Source organism: Balaenoptera acutorostrata, chromosome 6 (genome assembly GCF_949987535.1).
Source record: "Balaenoptera acutorostrata chromosome 6, mBalAcu1.1, whole genome shotgun sequence".
Classification (NCBI taxonomy): domain Eukaryota; kingdom Metazoa; phylum Chordata; class Mammalia; order Artiodactyla; family Balaenopteridae; genus Balaenoptera; species Balaenoptera acutorostrata.
In genome coordinates, this window is record NC_080069.1 from 119,953,930 (window position 1) to 119,972,326 (window position 18,397).

At 51.6% G+C, this 18,397-nt stretch overlaps 1 protein-coding gene across 2 annotated transcripts in view; it reads left to right on the forward strand.

Annotated features, from left to right (window-relative positions):
- The window catches only part of FUBP3 (far upstream element binding protein 3), a 49,141-nt gene extending 47,554 nt beyond the window's left edge, over positions 1 to 1,587 (forward strand). For both annotated transcript variants that reach the window (XM_007194498.3, XM_007194497.3), the window contains one exon: positions 235 to 1,587. In XM_007194498.3, coding sequence (XP_007194560.1) covers positions 235 to 243 — 9 coding nt within the window. In that variant the 3' untranslated portion in view covers positions 244 to 1,587. The remainder of the gene's footprint in view (positions 1 to 234) is intronic.
- Positions 1,588 to 18,397: the final 16,810 nt, after the last annotated feature.

Here is an 18,397-nt window from a genome sequence, read left to right on the forward strand (position 1 = left end):
CCCCGCTCCCCGCCCAGCACCCCCTGTGGAAGGAGGTGCCCCGGGGCCTCCTGTACAAGAGAGGTTTTGTCTGGGCCAGATCCTATGACGAGGCCCGGAAGGATGGCGTGTGCCCACGGGCGTGCGTGCGTGTGTGTCAGCTCCTGTCACCTCCCTGCAGACAGAGCCCCCGACCCCAGGCCAGCCCTTGAGAACTCGCCGTCAGACTAACTGCTCTCCCCCTTCCTTCCGCAGGAACAGTAGGACAGTGGCCTGCAGCTCCCTTCCCCCCCCCCCAAACCATTGTGAGCAAAACCTATTTGTAACAGAGGTTTTTAGATTTGCAAACCTTTTGATGAAGAACCTTTGTTTTGTTCTGTGAAACACTATATTTAGATTAACAGAATTTTTCTAAAAATCGGGAAAATTAGTTACTAAAAATTGCTGATAATTTTTGTTTTGTTATTTTTGTTTGTTACTTCAAATGTGTAAGCTCTGGGATTCTTTTTGGAGCAATACCTGCAAATTCGGGCACCAGAATGTGCCGCAGAGCAGTGACATTTCAACATGGTGTGTTTTTGTTTTGTTTTGTTTGCATGTCTTTTTATTTACAGTTTTTTCTGTTGCAACAGAAAGTGGCTTGGAAGTCTTAGGTGGCTTGTAACAAATTCTTTAAAAAAATTTTAAACAGTATTTAAATATTCTTAAATGTGTAAATTCATTAAATGTTTTACTTCTAATTTCTTGTATCTTGGCTGTCTGGTTTTATTGCATTTTTTTAAAAACTGAACTATTATGTATTGTAATTAATTATGTGAATTCTGAATTGAGACAGATAATTGTATTGCTGTCCAACAGGGATCGGGAGGGGGCATTTTATAGGGTTTGTATAATTTCTTAGAGTTCTAAAGGGGTAATAATATAAAAATGTGTTTGTGTGTTTAGCAGACGTTTTTTCATGTCTCCATTACCTACCGATTGCAATTGTGTATCTAAGACCTCCAAGCTTGTTTTAAAAACAAAACAAAAAAACCTTTCTCTATTCTCTCAGAAATATAAATACTGTTATTTTTAATATTAAAAATAAATTCAATATAACTTTTAACAAACACTGTGGAACATTAAACCGCATAAAAATGTAGTAACTATTTTTTAATTCCAAGGTGTTTTTTGCTTTTTTCTTTTAAATATTTTCTTAATATTTGTCAAATTAACTAGATGAATAAATAAATCTAGCATTAACCACAATATGAATTAAATAATTTTGATTTAATAAAAGGGATAATATGATTTCCAGTGTTTACTGTAGTGTATCTTGTACAGATAACATGTATTTTTAAAGGAAAGAAAAACGGAATTGAAGCTATTTTTTCTTGCGTTTTTCAATTGACCTGGGGGACATTCCGTTTGAGATATACTGAAGTTACAGTGTCTGGGGTTTTTCTCCTTATTTTCCTTATAATGCTTGAAATGTCTAACTATTAAAAAAGGCAATTGGAAAATGTTATGCATGTTGTTTTTTAAAAAAAGTGTTGTTTTTATTGGACTGACAATTCATTTTACACTCTACATAATAAAATTTCCACAAGACATCTTGTGGGCAAAGTATTTTTAGTCTGTTTGCTCTCCGTTTGCTTGTTCCTCCCGCTGCCCCTGCCCGCTGCCCCCTGAGATAAAGGCGAGGATTCTGGCCGCTCTCGGCCGATCGTCTTGCGCTACGTCGGCCCGACCTAGCTGGTGCACAGCCTACGTTTGTAGCTACTTCATTAAGCTAATTTTATCTTCATGGCTTCGTATAATCTAACAGTTTGACTTGAGAGCCTTGGTTACCTCAGCCCCTCTTACCTGTCACATCTGCTCATCTCTTGATGTGGGTGTGACACCAAGAAGTCAACCGCCAGGTTCCTTGCGCAGAGGTGCTGCCATCCCAAGTGGAGCTGGAAGATTCACTGAAGGGGCTCAGCGCGGCTCGCCCTCTCCCTTCCACGCACCTCCCCACGCGTGCGCCTGAGAAGTGGGGACCGAAGCGGTCAGTCTGGCCCGCGGCCTGCTCCCTCCCTGTGTGGGTGCTGTTTACTCTCAGCCCTGGACCGGCTGTGGGACCCTGAGCTGCTGAGAGAGCTGGAAAGTGCCGGCGACTGTGCTCATTTTGTTTCACTGTTTTCATTCAGGAAACAGAAAGGGGGTGTCCTTACCCATAGGTTGAAACCACCGTGGAGGGTCCTGTGGTTTCAGGACACACGGGGACTGTGGGCCCTGGACTGCAGGGTTACTGAGGAGCACAGGGGATCGGCCTTCGACTCCTTTTTTTCCTGCTTCCCTGCCCGTTGATGGAAGCACCCGGCTTGGAGCACAGCTCTCCCCTCAACTGTGAACGTGCCCTGCCTCTGCCGCTCTGCACGGAGGCGTCTCTTCATTCAGACACAGTGCTGCTAGGAGGGTCCTGTCAGACCCCTCCTTATGGCTCGTTCTCGTGTGTGTGTGTTCCCAGTTCTGGTCCCTTTTCTTTTCTCTACCCCAGGCTCTAAGAGGAGGGGAAAAAAAGCATCTGTGGCTCCTTTAGGCCAAAAAGGGGTGTGGAGAGCAGCCCATCTGCAGCCATTCTGAGGCCTGTTGAGAGCCGGAAGACAAAAAGGAGATGTGGTATCTTTAACTACACCTCTAGAGAATCGAGTTTGACGTTGAGAGATTGAATAGTAAAAGCCACTTGGAAGGAAGGAGGGGTCGAGCCAGAGGAGGGCATAAACGCTGATGATGGGAAAGGGAATTAGGGAGAGGGCATTACAGAGAAGGCTTCCTTCTAATTCATCTTCCAAGCTCTGTGCCAAAACAGCATTTGGCATGGTTCACAGGGAGCGATTGTGTGATAATGAACCCTAAGGTGTCCCTTAATTGAAGACTGAGCATTGCGGTTTGTGCCAAGAGCCATAAATGGCGCAGGCTTGCGGGAGGATGCATTTTCTTGAATGTACCGGTAAGTACAGATGAGCGCTTGTCCCCAGTGAAATGCCCATACTATAAATTATGGAAATCTCTCTCTCTGTCTCTCTCTCTCTCTCTCCCCCTCTCTGATGCAGCCTTTTATTGAGGCACGGGGGAGGAGAGGCGGGGTGCAGTCCAGCAGGAGGCAGGGGGAAAGTTTGCAAGCATATGAAATTTGGCCTCTCATTAACATGGCGCCCACGGAAGATGGTTTTCATCAGCAGTCTGGTGTCCTGGAAGGCTAAAGTGCTTGAAATGTACCAAGTTCAGCGATTGTGTTCCATTAAGAAAGCTGCATGGTCATCACAGAAGGGACAGTCTGTGTGTTGGGGGAGGCAGGGGAGGAGGGCGGGTGCCCAGTCTGTCTGCAGAACTCTCGCCCCACCTCCCATACTCCATCACACTTGCGTGCTTGGGCTCTGCCAGCCGCCCAAGCTCAGGATCCAAGGACCCAGCTGGGCTGTTCCCAACCCACCCAAGAGTTTGGGCTGAGGGCGGGGAGTCCGCCAGCCAGGTGCCTCCATCACTAACCCTCGTCTCAGGTAGGAGGTGCAGGCTTCCCAGTGTCCCTCTCAAGTGGTGACCACCCACGATGTCCTCCTGCAGCCCCCGCAGTCAGGTTGGCTGGGGTACAGATGGCGTGTTGCAGGGCTTGGTCCAAGAGGGAGTTTGGATGCCACGGGGCCTCAGCCTCTAGCTGGCTACGGCAGCACTGTTTCCCGAGCCCACTTCTGGCCCCCTGGGGCCCAGCTGGGGTTTTTAAGATGGTCTAATGCAAATGGCCCTGATAGACTCTTCGAGATTAACGGCCAGAAAGTGGATTGACGCTCAATCCCGCGGGGCGTGCTGGTCCTGGGTCCGCATCTTGGGTGGGTAGAAGGGCAAGTGAAGACAGCCCTGAAACAATGGGAATCTTCGCTGGCCTTTGTCTTGAGTGCCTTTTAGTAGCATCTACCAAGAAAGTTCTGGCCCTTTCCAGGCATCTCCTTTGCTGGGGGTCTCCACACCTAGGGTGGTAGGCAGGTCTGTTCTTCCCGTTTCACAGACGAGGGCTCAGAGTCCAAAGCTAAGTCAATTGCCCTTATCCACACAAGTACGTGGGGTTCTGGGCCAAGTTCTCTGCTGCCCTTCACCCAGGGCTTCAACAGAGAGCATCACGATTGCCCACAGGGGGCTCATGGTCAAGCAGGGGGACACGGCCAACGCCACCAAGTGAGACAGTTGATAGGATGAGGAAACAGCCCTAAAAGTTAGTGCTGTGTGCCAAGCACGGGTCAGGCCCTGTCACTGCATTGCAGTCAATCATCATCTCTGATTCCGTATTTGCAAATTCACCTACTAAAATTTATTTATAACCTTAAAATCGGCACTCACCACACTTTTGTGGTCATTCCCAGAAAAAAAAAAAATTGAGTTGCCCGCTGCCCGTGTTCCCAGCTGAGATGAACCAGGCAAACAGTCTGCCTTCCTGTTCCAGCTCCTGTTCCAAGCGAGGGTCCTCCCGGCAGTCTCTTTAGTGCCATGTTATTTTGCAGTTTTGTGCTTTCCCTTGGTTATTTTGCGTTTAAAATGACCCCTAAGCGTAGTGCTGTCTAATGATGTCCTTTACAGAGAAGATACAGGTGTTAGGTAAGCTTTGCTCAAGCATGAGTTATAGGGCTGCTGGCTGTGAGTTCAACGTTAACGAATCAACAATATATATTAAATAAGATGGCTTTAAACAGAAACACACATAAAGCAAAGTTATGTGCTGGTTGAAAACGCGGTGAACCTGTATTTCCCTGAGGAGCAAGGGTTCAGTATTCGCTGGTCCAGTTTCTCTGCAACTTTATAGAGCATCACGCTGCAACTAACAAGAACGGCCAATACCTTACTTTCCCATAAGAGCCTCATGGCCCTGGGGGCCCACCTGGGAGATGAGGAAACAGGTTTGAACAGGTTCTTGCCAGAGTCCTGGCTATGGAGGCGACAGAGCAGGGCTCAGACCTCAGTCAGACTGCAAAACTGGCCCACTTGGCCACTCCGAGGACAGAAACGGACACGTATGCGAGGGACACCTAAGTTGGTTCTAGAGGGACCTAACGGGTTCAGCCCACCGTGGGCACAGACTGGAAGATTCAAAGGTACAAACTCAAGCTCCGCTACTCAACAGTTTCCTTATCTGCAGTGGGAATAATAACTACCTCCCCGATCCCGGGGCTGAGGTGGGATTCAATGACACGTATGTGAAGCCCTTGACATCTGGCTTATCATAAGCTCTCAGACAGTGGCAGCTCGTAGTAGTAACTGAGTCCAGGGCTTCTGACTGCTTTGGTGGCTTCTTCTGTTCCCCTCTGAGCACCAGGACAGACTGTGTGATCTGAAACAAATGTCAGCCTCAGCACGAACCCTCTAAGCTTCTCCTGGGCTCTCTTGGTCTCCCCAGGACATATGATCCCAGGTCCAGCTCACTGGTCCCCTGAAGTCCGGGCAGCTAGGCCATTAGGAAGGAGCTGCCCCCGAGGGGCAGATGAGGAGCCAGGACCAACCCCCAGACCCCAACACACAGATGTGTGGGTGACGGCTTGGGCCGGTTGTTGGGTGATTCGAGGCTGCTCAGTATTGGCCCACAAGACGCTGTTTAAGGAAACCCTCTACGGGAATTCCCTGGCGGTCCAGTGGTTATGACTCAGCGGTGCCACTGCCAGGCCTGGGTTCAATCCCTGGTCAGGGAACTAAGATCCCGCAAGCTGCATGGCGCGGCCAAAAAAATTAAAAATAATAATAAGGAAAACCTTTTCAAGCACATCAAAAAGGAATATGTGATCTTTTGGTCTCTCCCTCTTGCATCAGATTCTCTAATCCTGACTTTGCTGGAAAGCAGGTACCTTGGCCCCTGAGCAGGGGCCTGAGCCCCGCACCTATCCCAGCTGTCACTCACTGCCAGCCACTCTGCTGCATTCAGACCAAGCCCCCAAAGTCCACGTACCTTCCATTCACTGGGGTGCGGTCAGATGCTTGCAGCTGCAGCTCTGTGTTTAAGAGAAGGATGACGATCAAGATTGGGTGCGGACAGGACAGGGATCATAGTTTTGTCCTGGGGCTTGATGTCATGCCACGAGGTCACCTGTCTGAGCGTATTTACTGAAAGGTTCTTCCCCAGACCTGCCTTTTCCTCAGTCAAGGGGAGACAGCGACCAGCTGGGGCATCCAGAGTCCTGGCTTTTGTTCCCTGCTTGGATGTCTGACTTGCTCTGTGACTTGAGCAGATCATGTCTCTTCATCTCAGTTTGTCTTCGGGAACCAGACCACACCAGTGGTTTCCAAATTGTGTTAGTGTTCCCCAGTTGTTCGATTCCAATTCCAATAAAATGCATTAAATGTCTTTAAACATTTTCTATTACAATTTTTTTAAACACCATGCACTCAAGTATGTTATATGCTGAATTTCCATTTGTTCAATCTGCTTGTCTATCTTTGTGTCAATGCAATGCTATCTTTACACTTTATTTATTTATTTATTTTTGGCTGTGTTGGGTCTTCGTTTCTGTGCGAGGGCTTTCTCTAGTTGCGGCGATTGGGGGCCATTCTTCATCGCGGTGCGTGGGCCTCTCACTGTCGTGGCCTCTCTTGTTGCGGAGCACAGGCTCCAGACGCGCAGACTCAGTAGTTGTGGCTCACGGGCCTAGTTGCTCCGCGGCATGTGGGATCTTCCCAGACCAGGGCTCGAACCCGTGTCCCCTGCATTGGCAGGCAGATTCTCAACCACTGCGCCACCAGGGAAGCCCAATGCAATGCTATCTTAATTACTGTACATTTATAGTGAGTCCTTCAGCTTTCTTGTTCTTCAATATTGCCCTGGCTATTCTCAGCCCTTTGTGTTTCCATAAAAATTTGAGAATCAGTTTATCAATCCCCTACTCCCCACAAAAATGACTTTAAAGCTGCTGGGATTTTGACTGGGATTGCACTGAATCTATGGGAAGAATTGACAACCTAACAATATTGAGTCTTCCTATCCATGTATGTGGTATATCCCTATCTCTTGTTTAGTTCTTTGATTTCTCTCTATAATTTTAGTAGTTTTCAGTATAGAGGTCTTGCACATCTTTCTTTCCATTGACTCCTGGGTTTTTTGATATTTTGCTGTTATCAAAAATGGTATTTTTTAATTTCTTTGTTGCTGGTGATAGAAATATAATTTATTTTTACACATTGACCTTGATTCCAATGACCATACTTAAATTCCTTGTTAATTCTAATAACTTGTAGATTCATTTGGCTTTTCTGTGTTCAGAATCATGTCATTTATAAATAATGATGGTGTCATTTTTTTGCATTCCAATCTTTATGCCATTTGTTTCTTTTTATTGCTTCTTTGCAAGGCCAAGACTGCCAGTACATTATTGAATGAAAACAGTGAGAGTGGACATCCTGGTCTTGTTTGCATTCTAAGGGAACACTTTCAATAACTCACCATTAATTATATGTTGTACATTTGTTGTATATACCTTTTATCGGGTAAGGAAATTCCCTTCTGTTTCTAGTTTGCCAAAAGTTTTATCATGAATGGGCGTGGAATTTTTCAAGTGCTTTTTCTGCATCTATAGACAGCATCACATGAATAATCTCCTTTTTAATTTTAATATAGTGAATCACATTGATGGATTTTCAAATGTTAAACCAGCCTTGCATTCCTAGAATAAACTTCACTTGGTTGTAATGTATTACCTATCCTTCTTGTGTATCATCGAAATGATTTGCCAATATTTTTGTTTAGGATTTTTTGCATGTATATTCATGCGAACAATCGGTCTATAATCTACACCATAATTTAACCCACTGAAGACCTGAAACATGCTCACTCATGCTCCTAGTTTAACCCATTTCCATTTGGGTTATGCCACCACCGTTCACACTCCTGATGAGGAATGTTCTCACTCTGGGCTGGTCTTTGAATTCAGGCCTGCAGGTATCTGCTCCAGCAAAATCATACCAAAAAGTTCATCACTCAGTTTATTACTGAGTTCCATGCTCAGTTAGAAGCGAGGCAGATCATATCACCATGGCCAGTGGTCATTGTGCAGTTAACACCCACAACTAATATCACTAAAGCACCAGCCAAACTCAAGGCACTGTGCTTGGCCCTGGGGGGTAAAGCAAAGCCACTTCTCCCCTTACGGAGCTTGCTATCCAGCCAGGAAAGGGGTTCGTTTACGCCTGGCAGTGGCTACTTAGCAACTCAACTTTGAAACAAAAAGTTCTTCCTACACCTTCTCTTTGAAACTTCTGAATTTGTTTTATTAAAGACTATTTAAAATAACAAGGTAAGCAGTTTTAATACTGTTGTCCTTAGCAACTGCTTATTTGTCTGAATCGAGGTCACACCCACACTGTGCAACCGATTCAGAAATAACATGGATGCTGTGGCTCACTTGAAACTCATCCCCAAACTCCTTGTTTTGATTCTATCACCAGCCTCACTGCTGTCGTGGATTGACTGGCAAGTAAGTATGTAAATGTGAACTTATCCATCTCTTGCTATTTAAATGCCACTTGTATCTGTTTTCTTTGGTTTTCTGCAGTTTGAATATGTTATGCCAAAGTGTGGCGTCTTTTGTGTTTGTTTTTTTGTAGTTGTTTGTTTTGTTTCTTTTTTGTTTTTTCTTAAATTTATTTCATTTTTTTATAAATGTTTTGTTCCTTTTTTTTGCTTTGTTTTGGGATTTTGTTTTTTGTTTGTTTGTTTTAATTTTTATTTATTGATTTTTGGCTGGATTGGGTCTTCGTTGCTTCGCGCGGGCTTTCTCTAGTTGCGGTGAGCAGGGGCTACTCTTCGTTGTGGTGCGTGGGCTTCTAATTGCGGTGGCTTCTCTTGTTGCAGAGCACAGGCTCTAGGCGTGTGGGCTTCAGTAGTTGTGGCATGCGGGCTCAGTAGTTGTGGCTCGCGGGCTCTAGAGTACAGGCTCAGTAGTTGTGGCACATGGGCTTAGTTGCTCCGCGGCATGTGGGATCTTCCCGGACCAGGGATCGAACCCGTGTCCCCTGCATTGACAGGAGAATTCTTTTTTTTAAATTTATTTTTACTTATTTATTTAATTATTTATTTATTTATGGCTGTGTTGGGTCTTCTTTTCTGTGCGAGGACTTTCTCTAGTTGTGGCAAGCGGGGGCCACTCTTCATCACGGTGCGTGGGCCTCTCACTATCCTGGCCTCTCTTGTTGCGGAGCACAGGCTCCAGACGCGCAGGCTCAGCAGTTGTGGCGCACGGGCTTAGCTGCTCCGTGGCATGTGGGATCTTCCTGGACCAGGGCTCAAACCCGTGTCCCCTGCATTGGCAGGCAGATTCTTAACCACTGCGCCACCAGGGAAGTCCCCGACCTTGTTATTTATCTATTTTATATACAGTAGTGTGTAGCTGTTTATCCCAAACTCCTAAATTAGGAGGGATAAATAAGGAGCCTCTCACTAATTTTTGAAAATTCTCAGCCATCATTACTTCAAATATTCTGCTCCATCTCTCTTTCTTCTCCTCCTCCTGGTATCCCAACTTCACAAACGTTATACCTTTTGAGATTGTCCCACAGTTCTTGGTTACCTATCCTGTTGTTTCTTTCATTCTTTTTTCTCTTTGCACTTCAGTTTGACAAGTTTCTACTGACGTCTTTTCAAGCTCAGTGATTCTTTCCTCGGCCATGTCCAGTCCACTGATGAGCCCATCAAAAGGATCCCTCATTTCTGTAACAGTGTTTTCAATCTCTAGCATTTCCATTCGATTCTTTCTTAGAGTTTCCATCTCTCTGCCTATGTTACCCATCTGTTCTTGCATGGTGCCCACTTTTTCTATTAAAGCGCTTAACATATTAATTATAGTTATTTTAAATTCCCTTTTGATAATTCCAGGCTTGGTGTCCTATCTGAGTCTGGTTCTGATCATTGCTTTGTCTCTTCGGATGGTATTTTTCCTTGCCTTTTGGAATGCCTTGTAATTTTTTGTTGGAAGCTGCACACGTTGTATGAGATGATAGGAAATGAGGTTAATAGGCTTTTAGATGTATGTTAATATCCCTAGGAGTCTGTAGCTGTAGGTGTCTGAAGCTTCAAATTCTCGAGTGTCATTTTTTTGTCTCCTCCCTTGACTTTGGGCTTCCCTACGTGCTCCTCCTCAGATAGAGTCTAAGACCTGCAGCTCTTTCAGCTGTAACGCACCATTAGTATGCTGGGGCCCTGCTGGGGCCGTGGTGGGGGGCAGGAGATGGGGAGTATCCTATCACCTTCCAATTAAATGTCAGTCTTTTAAGTGCACCTGTATCTCAGGGCTGCTTCTCCAGTGGTAGAGCTTTTCCCTCTGCCTCCCCCTCCCTTCTCTGGCTGCAGTAATTCCAAGCAAATTCCTGTTCCCTGTTTGTTTGTTTGTTTCTCCCTTAGGTGAGACAGGAAGTCTGGAGGGGGCTGGAGGGAGAGGAATTCCCTTTCCCCACGTGGGATGAGGCTCTGGGTGAACTTCACCAGGATTTCTCTCCTGTCCCCCTACCAAGGACACTAGGAGGTCTTCTCAGATCTTCTCCTGGAGAACCTGGTGGGGTTCCTGGTGGTAAAACCCATGAAAGTGCGAGCCTTCTCCCCCAGGATTGGGCACCCCAGGAGTTTCTCACCCTGTGCCAGTCCATACTCAGCCTTCCAGCAATTCATCTAAATTGCCATTCAGTGTTCCTACCAGTTTGTGACACCAGGGATCCTGCTCCAGGTGAACAGATCTCAGCTGTGATCCTCCAGAGTCCCCCTTCCCTCCAGCTGGCAGCGTGACAAGTTTGCCTTGCAACCTCAGTTCTCTGACGGGTCCAAGAAAAACTGCTGATTTTCCATCTGTAAAGGCGAGGGTGATGACCTCCATGTTTTCTACATGGCGGAGTTGTACCTGGAAGTCCTATAGCTGTTTTCTGATTAGATTCCTTCCTAAGATCTCATCCGAAGAAAGCGTTTCACCGCTCACCCAGCATCTGAAGCGCTCCCCCGTCCAGGGATGTGAAAGTGCAGCTTCTCACTTCATGGTGGGGACTTAGAGATGGCACAGAACTGGGCAGAGTTGGCTGGTGTCTCCAAGCACCCCCTTGACGAGAGCTGTAGGGAAGAAGAGGACATTCCAAGCAGCTGGAGATCAAGGAGGCGAGGCTTTTCTCCTTGAAATCCCATGGAGAAGAATTCTACAACTCCAGCTAGTGTCTCTCAGCCTGGGCACGAGGATGTGCCTGGCTTGCTCAGGAAACATCAACATCTTTTTTTCTTTGTTGTTGTTGTTGTTGTTTTGTTTTGTTTTGTTTTTTAAATAAATTTATTTATTTTTGGCTGTGTTGGGTCTTCGTTGCTGTGCGGGCTTTCTCTAGTTGCGGCGAGCTGGGGCTACTCTTCGTTGGGATGCGCGGGCTTCTCACTGCGGTGGCTTCTCTTGTTGCGGAGCGCGGACGCTAGGCGCGCGGGCTTCAGTAGTTGTGGCTCATAGGCTCAGTAGTTGTGGCTCGCGGGCTCTAGAGTGCAGGCTCAGTAGTTGTGGCGCACAGGCTTAGTTGCTCCACAGCATGTGGGATCTTCCCGGACCAGGGCTCGAACCTGTGTCCCCCGCATTGGCAGGAGGATTCTTAACCACTGCGCCACCAGGGAAGTCCAACATCAACATCTTGAGGGTGGGGACCAGCTGGGTTCTTTTCAGCCTCTCAACGCTCGGACGGGGCTGGCACAGTGCAAGTTCTTCATAGATGCTGGCTGAACTAAACAACCTTTAACTAAAGTCTCTGGGACTGGAAGCTACCAGGGCTGGACTGACGCTGCAGGACATGACACTCCCTTGCTTGATGCTCCAAGCTCCAGGTCCAGCCCGGCACACTGTGAGTGTGCATTAAATATTTGCATAATTAAAATAAATACATGATGCTCTGAGAGTCTGGGGTGTCCAGAAGCCTCCAGAATAAATACAATTTGTGACTTACTGGACACCTGGAGCAGCTCATTTCCCTTTCATTGTAACTATACCTTATTTAACTGGTCTTCAGGTGAGTTTGTCCTCCCTGATTGCCCAAAGTCTGCCATTGGACAAAGAGGAGGGAAGAGGTGGGAGGATGTAAATGAGTCTAACATTAAAACATCTCGGCCTTCCCTGGTGGCACAGTGGTTAAGAATCCACCTGCCAATGCAGGGGACATCGGTTCGATCCCTCGTCTGGGAAGATCCCACATGCTGCTGAGCAACTAAGCCAGCGAGCCACAACTACTGAGCCCTCGTGCCACAACTACTGAAGCCTGCACGCCTTGAGCCCGTGCTCCGCAGCAAGAGAAGCCACCACAATGAGAAGCCCGCGCACCGCAACAAAGAGTAGTCCCTGCTCGCAGCAACTAGGGAAAGCCCGCCCACAGCAACGAAGACCCAACGCAGCCAAAAATAAAATAAATTAATCAAAAAAAAAATCTCCATCCAGCCCAGTTTAACATTCATTTCCTGACGCCTCTAGAGTCTTGCATGGGGGCACGTGGAGGGCTTTCTTGTCTGGCTTGCATGGGGCACACGGATATGATGATACAACCCTGAGGTCTTTCTTCTCTGGCTGTAGAGAGCAGGGAAGGCATAGAAGGAAGGGCCCAGGCTTGGAGGGCATCCATTACTCTTGCGTAGCCTCCATTTCCTCTGCTGCAAAATGGGGTGAATGTTGGGACCTATCTTGCAGAGTTGCTATATGAGCTGTTCATAGTCCCGTGTGTGTGTGCCTGATCCAGTGCAGCAGAGGAGCAAAAGGAGCTCTCAGACAGCGGGAGCCAGCACCACTTTATCCTCAGTGCTGTCGAAGGTTTTGGAACTAAGACAGCAGCGGTGATCAGGTACTACGGGAGAGGCATCTCTCTGTGGACAGGATACAGACTGGAGGCAGGGAGGCCAAGGGAGTCTGATGCCCTGGCTGGGACGAATGGGAGGAAAAGAAAAGCCTTGGGCGGGCCTGGTCCCCAGCAGTGGGTCCCTCTGGCTCAGCCTCTCAGGCCTGAGGACACCCGTCCCACTGGCTGATGTCTACTCAGGTGGGAGCATCTGTGGCTGGGCCTCGGCCTCTCTTCCCACATCCTAACCGGGCCCCAGGGTTCAGAGGATCTGGGCTCCCCTAACTTGTTGGCTGTGCCAGCTTGATAGGGGCTGGAGGTCCCCAGATGTCACTTCGCTGGGACACAGAAGCTCCTTCATGCCGCCCAGAGAAGGTAAGCAAGTCCAGAGGCCTCATCGTCCTTCAAGCTTGTTCACACCATCATGCCTGGAAGCATGCCTGTTCATCTCTGTACACTTCATGCCTAGTTCCTCCGCAGCAAATGAAAGGTGCTTCCCTGACCACGGGAACAGCCTCTTGGCATTGGCAGACAGTGCACGGGTCCACCTAAGTCACAACTGTGACTTAGCAGCCCCAGCCAGGAGGCTGTACGGGACAGTGGTGAAGGCCCAGCCCTGGAGTCAGGTTGCCTGAGTTTGAGTCTCAGCTCTGCTCTTTGCTCACTGTGTGTGGCCATGGGCATGTCAGTGACAATGCCCCCTTCACCTTCACCTGTGATGGCAGGGCTGCAGCAGCCACCTTGTGACCATGAGAACAGAGGGAACCTCGGGCCTCTCATCCTTGACATGCTAAGCAAACTTATGCCTACTTACCTCTGCAATCTGTTTTGTGAGAAAATAACGCCCTTCCTACAGCAACCATTGAGGTCAGGTCCACTGTTGATGGGGCCAGAAGTGTTCCTAAGACACCTAAAACTTCTCTGTGACTGTTTGCCCTTCTGATAGATGGAGATAATTATAGCAGCTACCTCAGTGTGACGGATTGAGAAAAATCCATGTGAAGTACTTAAAAGTACTGATACTTAGTGAGTGCCCAGCAAATGTTAATTATATTATTGTTGTGGTGGTGGTGGTTGTTTTCATTCCAACTACTTTTTGTAACACATGGACTGGAACACAGACTCCTTGGCATACTGATCAACTTCCTTAGCATATGGTTTCCAATGTCCCTTTGTAGGTGATATTTGGTACCCACTTTCATACTTTTATATTTCCCAAAATTTCAAGCATGGACATGTGTTACTTGGTTTTTTTTAATTAATTAATTTATTTATTTGTTTTTGGCTGCCCTGTGTCTTCTTTGCTGCGCGCGGGCTTTCTTTAGTTGCGGTGAGCAGGGGCTACTCTTCGTCGCGGTGTGTGGGCTTCTCATTGCGGTGGCGTCTCTTATTGCAGAGCACGGGCTCTAGGCGCATGGGCTTCAGTAGCTGTGGCTCACAGGCTTTAGAGAGGAGGCTCAGTAGTTGCGGTGCACGGGCTTAGTTGCTCCGCGGCATGTGGGATCTTCCCGGACCAGGGCTTGAACCCGTGTCCCCTGCACTGGCAGGCGGATTCTTAACCACTGCGCCACCAGGGAAGCCCGCTACTTTTAAATGTAATAAAGTTGCTAATGTTTTCGATATATCAAGTACATTCTCTATCCTATGAGCTTTCCACGCATGATGTCTTTTATGTCTCATGACAGCTCTCCCAATGGAGTTTCTATTCTTATCCCCATTTTGCAGATAAAGAAACTGAGGCTCAGAGAGGGAAAGTGAGTGCCTTGGCTCCTGGACAGTGCCTGCTGGAGTCAGGATTGGACTCGCATCCTCAGGTCTCTGGCGCTTGGGGCATCTCCTGATGGGGCCAGAGGACCCATACATGTGAGGCCAAGTGGTCTTTGGAGAGGGGACAAGAATGGAGATGACAGCCACAGGCATCTCTTCAGTGTCAGCTCACTCACCGGGCACATCAGGCTGCATGAGACAGGCAGGGTGATTGTTCCCACCTTACAGATGAGGCCGAAGTCACTTGGACAGAGGCGTCAGAGCCAGGGAGGTGCCAGAGCCACCAGGTTGGCCTGGGAGAGGCTGCCACCACCTCTGGCCCCACCAGAGTGTGACCCACCCCTGGAAGCTGGTCAGAGAAAGCAAGGACTGGGTCTGCCCTGGTCACCTGCTCCCCCCAGGGCCTTGCCCAGAGCCTGGCACACATAGGCACTCAATAAATATTTCTGGAACAAAGGAATGACCAGGGCCTCCAGGATTCCCCATGAGGCCGGAGATGGTGTGGGTGGCAGTGGTGGTGGCAGGGAGCTGCACCTTTAGGGCCCAACTCCCTGTGCCAAGCCTCTCTGCTCTGGGGACAGCCCCGGTGGACGGTGAGCGGATGCGAGGGCCCGGAGGTGGAGGAGGAAGGCCAGCAGGCTGAGGGTGGGGTGGGAAGGGCCTCTGGAGAAAGGAGGGGGCATGAGTGAGTCAGGCATGGTTCCTTCTGGCTGCCCCTAGACTCACAGGAGGGGCAGAGAGCTGGTGAGGGTGAGGGGCCAGGCAAGAGGGCCTGGAGGAAGACGGGCAGGGAAGGGGCCCGCCCGTCTCCCACCTACCCGACCTGATCCCCCCTCTTCATCTTTCCTGCCTGCTTTCGTCGACCCCTCCCCCACTCCCACCCCCTCCCCCAATCTCTGTGTCTGAGGCACCCCCATTCCTCCCCATTCCTGCCTCTCCTCCGTCTCTCTAACTCTCAAAGAAGTCTCCCCAAGCCTCGGGCTCCTTTGGAATCCCTCCCTCCGCTTCCTTCATTTCTCTGTGTCCTTGTGTCTCCACGTCTCAGACTGCTTTTTATCTGGATCCTTCCATCTCGGCGTTTCTTTGCCTCAGTCTCCCTCCATCTCGGCCCCACTAGGCCTCCGGAAGCCTGTGCTTCCTCTCCCGCCGTGCCGCGTCCCCCTGGAGGTCCAGCCTCCCCAAGTGCCTCACCCCTCCGTCCCGCCGCCTTGATCGGCCAGGACTCTAGCGGTGGCAAAGGCGGGCCTGGGGGTCCGGGCTTGGGAGACGCTGGAGAAGGTTCCCGGAGGCGCAGGAGAGGGGGCACCCGGGCCTCAGCGCCCAGAGGAGCTCGCGTGCCAGTCACCTGCCGGCCGGGGCGCCGGCTCCGCGCCGATGCGCTCGACGTGGGCGCCCCGAGGCGCGCCTTTGTCTCTCCGCGGCCGCGGAGGTTAATTAGATTGAGGAAGGGGCGCTGTCCCCCTTCACGGCGCTGCGGCCGCCACTCCACCCGGCGGCCCCGCGCTGGCCGGCCCGAGTCACGTCGACTGAAACCGTCTCTGCGGCCCGCGCCTCCCATCCCACCTCGGCAGCGGTCGCTCCTCTGTACGCGCGAGCCGGGGCGCCCCCGGAGCCCCGAATCGTCCCGCGGGAACGCGGGAGGGGGCACACGGGCCCCACGCGGGGAAGGAGTTTCCCTAGGCCACGCGGGCGTGGGGACCAGATTTTGAGACTCAGCAAGACAGAGAAATGGGAGGAGGAAGCCCAGAGGGTGTGAGAAAGCCGGAGCGGGAGCCGGAGCGCAGGCGAAAAAGGAGAGGGCGCAGAGGAAGGAGGGAGAGGAGGAGAGAAGTGGATGGGGGACGCGCGACGGCGGCGGCGAGCAGGCGGAGGAGACGGGAACTCGCGTGCGGGAGGAGGGGCGGGGGCGCCGGGCAGGGGAGGGGGCGAGTAGCCGCCGGAGGCAGCCGGACACACGGACCGCGAGACGCGCGGACGGCGCAGAGGCCCCACTCCCGCCTTGGGGCTGAAGCGCCGGAGGCCGGGGGACCGGGGCAGGGGGTCGGGGCGTCACTCGTCCACATTCTTCGCCTTTTCTTCCTCTGGCTCATTCTGGCCGATCGATACCTGCGCGGGACCTGCCCCCGCCGCTAATAACTTTTTAATGAGTTCGAGGGGCTTAGAGCGAGCGCGATCTGCCCTCCAGGGTGGATTTTCCCCTGGCAGATGTTTCGGGAGGAGGAGGCGCGCGGGGCCCCCGGGAGGTGGGAACAAATCTTTCCCTCCGAGGGGCGAGGCAGAAGACTTTCTTCTAAAGTTCAAAAGAAAGACGGGCTTTCACTCGGCCCCCAAAAATGTATTTCCCGGCGGACAATGGGCTCCTTTCTGCGCCTCCTAGGGCCGGCGGGGCGGGAGGGGCGGGGACCCGTGCGCCTTGGCCCCGCCTGACCGACGAGCGCCCCCTCCACCCGGGCCGGGACGCCGAGCGAGGGCGCGGAAGGCAGGAGCCCGGCCTCCCCTCCGAACGCCCCTGGAAGAGCGCTGTCCGGACCTGGGCGCACAGGCGAGAACGAAAGTGCCCTGCGGGCCGAGAAGCGTGGCCTGGGGAGCCCTAGGCTGCCCCCCACCCCGTGCCCTGGGCCTTGCGGGTGCGGCCGCCGGACCCGAAGGGGCTAGTGCGGGTGCCTCGAGGGGAGGTAGGACAGGTCTCCGGGCTTGGGCAGCGGCCCCGGTTCTCTCCGCGATCCGCCCTGCGCAGGGCAACAAGTAGAGGTCAGCCGGCCTCCAGCGGCCGCGGGGCACTGAGTCCCTCTTCACCTGCCCAGGCCCGGCCACCCGTCCCGATGTCCCCGTGCCCTTGCCACCTCCCCACCCACCCAGTGCCCCTCAGCCCGTGGGTCTGTCGGCCCGCCGCCGCCTCCCTCTCTCCACTCCCGTGGGCGCGAGGAGACGGGGGTGCCAGGGCTATGAGGCTGACCTCCGAAGAGCCGCGGCCGATTGATTCGTTCCGCCCGGAGCCCGGGCCGCGTGAATGGGGGCCTGGGCGGCGGCGGCGGCGACGGGGATAAAGATGTTCTTCCCGCCAGGGGGAGGGGGCGCGGGGCGGGAAGCGGGGCCATTCACTCCTGGCCTGGCCCCTCGGGAAGCCGCGCCGAAGAAAGGGGGCCGGGGCCTATTCAAGCCCTACGAGCCGCCCACAATGGACCGATATACTGGGGGCCTCTCTATTAACGTCCATGAATATTGAAGAGAGCTCGGAGCGGCGGCCCGCGGCCGCGAGGGGGGCGGTGCCTGCGAGTTCAGGCTGCCGGGGCTAAGGGAGGGGGCTTGGCGCGGGCACACTCCGCGCCCGGGTCCCGCGGAAAACGACACGGTTCATCCGCGGAGAAACCCCAGAACGTGCAGTGTTTTCCCTCGCGATCTCAGCGAGGGGAGATGCCAGCGCGGGGGGGCCTTGCTCCCCAATTCCAATGGGCCCTGAGACTGGGGCGCTCCCTACAGGTCCCCTTTTCCCCGGGGCGCGGTCGGGTGGGTCTGCGGCTAGAACAGAAGCACACAACTTGAGGGCGCAGAGGAGACGCTCGGGGCCGGCTGCGCTTCCGCCCGGCCCCCAGCACCTCTCCCGGGGTTTGCGGGTCCAGGGGAAAGAAAAGGGCTCCCTGGCCGCACTCCGGACCCTCGATCCTCTCATCTTCTGACCCCGAGCTAGCGTCCAGGACCCACATGCTGCACCCCCAGGACGGAGGGACTGCACAGAGCTGAGGACTTTTTCTCAATGGGGTGTGGGCTGGGAATCCTCGGGGCTTTCAGAGGAAAGTGACCTGACCCAGAGAGACCAGGCGGGAAGGAA